The following is a 6895-nucleotide window of genomic DNA, read 5'->3' on the forward strand; positions in this document are numbered from 1 at the left end:
CTCTCCAATTTCTCCCTCTAACCAACTGTACAACGTCCAATTAAGACGTTCAAACATATCTGTGTTCCAAAGTCGAACCTGTATCGGAGCCGCAACGGCAGAAAATATTACATCAGCATTTCGTTTCTGAATGTATGCAGACATTGTTGAAACAGAGAGAATTGAAATTGATGGTTGAACTAGACAACTTATGGTATTAGGAGATGAATTTGAGTGAAAATAATTGTATACAAGGCATGGTATTTATAGAGACGGAACATCTATTGGACAAACCACGTGGGCGTCAGATGAATTGGCGTCCACATGACCATCACATGCAGGCGCCAGATGAATTGGCGCCCACCACACTCAGGCGCCAGAGGCATTGTCGCCTCTTCATGAGGGTCAATGCAGGCGCCACAAGCATTGGCGCCTCCTCATGAGGCCCAATGCATGTGCGTCAATGCTACTGGCGCCTCCTCTTAGTGGTATGAGGGTGCGCCAATTCATCTGACGCATCCTCTACCAAACTTGGTTATTTTGATATTTTTTTGAAAAATTGATTATTTTTGAATTTTATTTGAAAAAATTGATTATTTTGAAAAAAAATATGTATTTAAAAGTTATTCCACATCACGTTTTTATATATATATATATATATATATATATATATATATATATATATATATATATATATATATATATATATATATATATATATATATATATATATATATATATATATATATATATATATATATATATATTGAGAGTTATGAAATTGACTCCAAAGATGTACAAAGAAGCAATAATAGGGGAGGTGATGTGTGTTTCTTGGTACAAATTCATGAAAATGGGTCAAATACAAAGTGTTTTTTAAGAACAATTACGTTGTAGTTATAGAAAGCATAGAGCTTTTGTTAGAGATGAAGAGAAATTTACTATTAAAAAACGACAAGGTATGTAAGTATAGATGGAGGGATGAACAAAATAGAAGATGGTGTTTTAGATACTTATGACAATTTGAGAAGTATAAATATGAAGATAGCACAAATAGTTATGATTCTTTAATAGTTTAAAGTATAGTGATAATATTTATTTATATTTATGAATTAATGTAAATAAATTTTTGATATTTTTTATTTTATTTTAGATAACATCCGTTTATATTTATTTATTAAATATAAACCAGTTAATCAACAACTTTTAGAAGAAAAAAAAGAAATTTGTAAAAATATTTAAATAATCTATGATAAAAACTTTCATTTATATTTATGTATTTAAAGAAGTCGTTGATATTTATGAAATGAAAATAATAATAATAATAATAATAATAATAATAATAATAATAATAATAGAATTTAATTGATATACACTGATAATATAATTTTTTTTTACACTATTAGTTAATCATAATCTCTAATTTTTTTGAAATCTTTAACTTTTATTTTAAATATTTAAAAAATAATATAAACGGATGATTGTGATGCATTGACGGTGTAACACTTTTTACATTAACAATCATAACAATTAATCTTATAATAATAATAATAATAATAATAATAATAATAATAATAATCTATAACAATATATAAATGGAATACTTATTTATTTTTATTTTTATCCTTACTTTATTGTATGATTTACTTAATAACTTTCACTGAAATTATTATTAATTTTTTCATAATTTTTTACTATTAATTTTCACATGTTATATTTTCAAAAATTATATATAAATAAAAATATTACATATATTTTCATTGATGCATATTAAAAAAGCGGATAGACGGGCACGTGCCTGAACGCTAGTAATATATAAAGAAAATATTTTATTTTGGTGTATTTTTTTCTCTATCATTTTTATTCTTATTTTATTATGGAGTTTATTTAATAATTTCAATTGAAACCACTATTATTAACTTAGTCGTGATTTGTTATTAACTTTCACTTTCTACTATTAACTTCTATATGTTGTAATTTTCTAAAATTATATTTAAATATAAAATATGACTTATATTTTGATTGATGTACATTAAAAAATGAATAATCAGCGCGGGATTGTTTATCTGGACGCTAGTATTAATATAAAGAGAGAGAAAGAGAGATACTATTTTATAAAATTATAATAATAAGATTGAAAACAATACATTAAATTCTCTATAAGATGAAAACAATATTTATTAAAATAAAAATATGTATTGTATTATATGCTACTTATTCCACTGAAAGCACGTAGATCGCCCTTCTTTTTCAGTTTTACATGGTCCAGATTTGAATATATTCCAGTTGCAATTTTCACAACCAATTTTAAGCTTATTTTCATCATATATATCAAACCAATGCAATTCACCATTCCATGTAAAACCACAAAAGAATAACGTGTGGCCAATAAGTCGTCTAGGTTGAAAGTTCCAACCATAACTTTCACCATGATGTAAAAGATGAGCTCCAAGATCATCATCTTTAGATTTACAATGAACAGTTAAGTCTAAATTTCCTTCTAAAGAATTAACAATATTCTCATGTACTCCAAGAATATTGTTCATCGATAGCAACATTAACAGACATATCAAAATAACATTTTGAAGAAACGAAGACATTACACCTTTGAGGTTTTTTTTTGTGTGGAAGCTACTAGTATTTGATATACGACAGGAAAAAAAACACATATTTATAAGAGGTTTTAAGGATAAAAATACATAAAATTTAAAATACAGACAAACATTTTAAATATTGATAATATATGTAATTAAGGAATGTACAAAACACAGATTATTGACTATTGAGAAACTAATGAATAAATATGCTAACAAAGTAAATTTAAGAGATACATAGTCCGTTTTGAAAAAAAAATTAAAATTAATTTCTACTTTGATTAAACACAAAAAAATAATTAAAAAATAAAGTTTTTCATCCATACATTTAAAATATAAAACAAAATAAATTAAAAATATTTTTTTATTATTATAAGTTAAATCTTTTCATGTATGAATTAATCAATATAATCAATTAAGTTACAATGAACCTATACTATATATAAAAGGAATGTTATATTTTTCCTAACCTTGCATTATGCTTACGTGGCATTTCTCGATAACCATAATTTTCCCTATATCTTTATGTAACACTCTCATTTTTCTAAAAATATCTATTTATAAAATAAATAGATCATTTCAATTACGCGGACTTGGATCCCCTACAATCAAGGGTATTATGCAGTCTTACGGTCACTGTTTAGAGGCCATTTGATTAAACTTTAAGCGCTTAGATTCAATGATGAATAAATAAAGTTAGGATTTGGCTGCAGTCACTATTTGGTTGTAGGGAATTAAGTTCTATTTGACATTAGGATTTAGGGATGGAAATAAATATTGAATTCAATGATATCGCGTGCTGGATTTACCACTTGCAATTATGTGGACATATGAGATTTCAGGTTGGAGGTTCTATATCTGTGGATTATTCAAGGTACATCTAAATCTTTAATTTTTAAGTATTATTCATCTTCTCGATTCAAACATTTCAGAATAATTCCTAAATTCCAACTTATTTCTGTTTCGTTCAGTTACATGGGAAGGAAAGGGTGTTCACTACAACAAATACGTTTTTTTTATGAAGAAACTTTCACCACGAACAATATAAAATTGATGGTGTATGCAACAGGAGTGCCTTGTTTTATTTTTAAAAAAATCAATTTGACCTCAGTTTCATGAAAATTTGACATAAATATATGCTCAGGATTCGAGATTCGATTCTCAGCTCCCGCAGTTTTATGTTTTATATAGAAACAAAAAAGTACCTTTAATTTTTATACATTTTACCTCGGATATGTTACCTCGATTTTTTATTAAAACCAAGATAAATACTCTCTATTTTTTTTTTTAAACCAAAAAGGCGTCTTTATTTTTTATAGATTTTACGTCGGATATGTTACCTCGATTTTCAGTATAATCGCAATAAATACTCTTGATATTTTTTATTCACTCAGGGTCTACCTCATTCACTTCTCGAGCCCTAGCAAAATAAGACTTCTTCTCCAGCCAACGAAAGAATATTTATTCTCCAAAAAAAATCATAGAGATGTTATATTCAATCATTGTGGTTGTGATGGAATTATTTAAAATTACACAAAATGGATATGACACGGTGAAGCGACACAAAAGAGACCTCTGTCACATACAGTTGAAGATGATGAAGTTATGAATGATACTCTAGAAGACATCATCCGTGATATTGAAGTTGATGCTTTCAAGAATGCTAATGTGGTAGATACTTTGCGAAAAAAACATGGAAGATTCATTGTATTTGGGATGTAAGTTTTTTACAAGATTGTCAGTTGTGGTAAGACTGTTTAATCTTAAGGCAAGAGGTGGATGGATCGATAAAATTTTCAATAAATTTCTTGAATTATTGAAAGAAATGCTTCCCGAAGGTAACACGCTGTTGAACCGTACTTATGAGGCAAAAGAGATATTGTGTCAAATGAGTTTGGACTATGTTAAAATACATTCATGTCATAATTATTGCATATTATATATGAAAGATTTTGAAAACTTGAAGGAGTGCCCAAGGTGAGAGGAGTCAAGCTACAAGAAAAAGGACAATGGTGTTGATGACGATGATGGTGTAACTAGCAAGAGTGTTCCTGTCAAGGTGATATGGTACCTATCGATAGTTCTAAAGCTCAAGAGATTGTTTGCTAATGTTAGTGATACAAAGAATACCAGATGTCATGCATATGAAAGAGCGTGCGATGGAAAAATTTGCCATGTAGATGATTCATTGCAATAGAAGAAAATTGATTCATTGTATCCAAATTTTGCCCTTGAACCGGAGAATCTTAGACTTGCACTTGCCACTGACGGAACAAATCCATTTGTTTATTTGAGTATTAACCATATGTCATGGTCTGTTCTTCTCATACTTTGTAACCTATGACCATGGATGTGCATGAAGCGTGAGTATAAATGTTATCAATGATGATTTTGGGTCCAAAACAACCAGAGAATGATATTGATGTTTATTTAACGCCATTGATTGGAGATTTAAGATTTTTGTGGGAGAAAGATGTTGATGTTGATGTTGATGATGCATATACAGGTGATAATTTTAAGTTGCATGTCATGTTGTTTTGCACAATCAATGACTTTCCTGCATACAATAATTTGTCTGGATACATCGTTAAGGGACATAAAGTGTGTCCTATATGTGAAGTTGATACATGTCACCACCAATTACAAAATGGAAAAAATACAGTTTATCTTGGGAATCAAAAATTTCTAAGACCTAATCACCCATATCGTAGGTTGCGAAAGACTTTTAATGGAGAGCAAGAGTTTGATATCGCTCCAAATCCCTTAACTGGGAAGAAAGTTTATAGAAAACAACAATATATTAAGGTTGCATTTGGAAAGAAACAAAAAAAGTCTGTGGAGAAAAATATTTGTAAAAAGAGGTCGGTATTCTTTGATCTTCCATACTGGTCTAGTATTGATGTAAGACATTGTCTTGATGTGATTCATGTGGAGAAATATGTATGTTATAGTCTGATTAGAACACTTATCAATATTAAAGGCAAGACAAAATATACTAAGAAATCCCGCGAAGATATGTTTGTGATGCGTATACGACAAGAGTTAGCTCCAAAAGAAGTGGGAAATATAACCTATTCCCCCAGCATATCACACTTTTTCTAAAAAATAAAATAAATCTTTTTTGCGATTGTTTGTAGGGTATCAAAATCCTCGCACGTGCGACTACAATAATCAATTCCCCATTAAAATCCAGGGGTGTCGTTGCAAACGCCTCGCGCGCGAGACTACAACAATCAATTCCCTGCCAAAAGCCAGAGGTGTTGTCGCAAACGCCTCGCGCGTGCGACCACAATAATCAATTCCCCGCCAAAAGTCAGGGGATGTTGTCGCATACACCTTTCACATGCGACTACAGAAGATATACCTCATACAAGTAAAAAAAAATCTTATTACAAATATATACACACAAAAATTTCCATTACGAAGTACTTTATATACAAGACACACACACACACACACACAAAAGTTTCACCAATAGGGCTACACCATCATGGAGAAGATCCCCTCATATTTGAGCATATGATTCAGCCGAACCTACTCCTTTGAGATACACAGAGGATAGGAAAATGACACACTTAATTGCAAAGCATTTTCAATGGATTGCGAAACTACCCCAAAGTTGAAGATTGTATAGTCAGCCAAACACTAACTTAGAGAAGCACTCTCAAGGTGCATAGACTCCAATTCCCTCTGAGATTTAAGGGGAACAAAGTTTACCTTATCCCTATAAGTAAGGTGGAAGTTGTCTATATTTCCTGAAGGTATGTAGAAGCATTCGACTACGAACACTTTCTTACAGCCAAAGCTTTTCTTCACGTTATTGGTCGGACCAAAGGGTGCCCCAGCGACATGCTCCACCAAGAGCAAAACCAGCAGAGGCATGCCAAGTATTACAAGCCAAATTTTCCAATTCCTCATTCAGGGTACACCCGCACAAATATATACGAGCAATCCTCCTCCAAAGGAAGAGTCTGGTGCTCTCTGAAGGAGCGTGGGACCAATCCGTAAGAACTCTTAGGCCTCAAAAGATAATTTAAAGCAACATTACTTTTAGAAGGCTCCAAAGTAGTGAAAAGGCCTACTTCAGTTTCTGATGGCCAAATTCCCTGCTTTAGGAGCCAAAGCTTTACTTCATCCTTGATTGAATCTGCACATAATCATTGTCAAAGAAAACACGTCATAAATAAGCAAATCGAAGACAAAAAAAGCCAAGACCTCCTAGAGCTTACCAAAAATAACCTTCGTTTCTTCTTAGGACGGGCCTCCATCAGCAATTGGGTATGAATGAGGCACTTCAGACATTTTCGGTCAGCCTCATCTTG

At 30.9% G+C, this 6895-nt stretch overlaps 1 protein-coding gene across 1 annotated transcript; it reads right to left on the reverse strand.

The window, feature by feature from the left end:
- Positions 1-2189: 2189 nt before the first annotated feature.
- LOC127091211 (S-protein homolog 5-like) lies at positions 2190-2525 on the reverse strand. The gene has a single exon (XM_051029780.1). The coding sequence runs from the start codon at positions 2523-2525 to the stop codon at positions 2190-2192; it is 336 nt and encodes a 111-aa protein (XP_050885737.1).
- Positions 2526-6895: the final 4370 nt, after the last annotated feature.

Source organism: Lathyrus oleraceus, chromosome 1 (genome assembly GCF_024323335.1).
Source record: "Lathyrus oleraceus cultivar Zhongwan6 chromosome 1, CAAS_Psat_ZW6_1.0, whole genome shotgun sequence".
Lineage (NCBI taxonomy): Eukaryota > Viridiplantae > Streptophyta > Magnoliopsida > Fabales > Fabaceae > Lathyrus > Lathyrus oleraceus.

Coding starts and splice junctions, on each gene's coding strand:
- LOC127091211 (XM_051029780.1), bottom strand. CDS start 2,525: ATGAACAATATTCTTGGAGTACATGAGAATATTGTTAATTCTTTAGAA.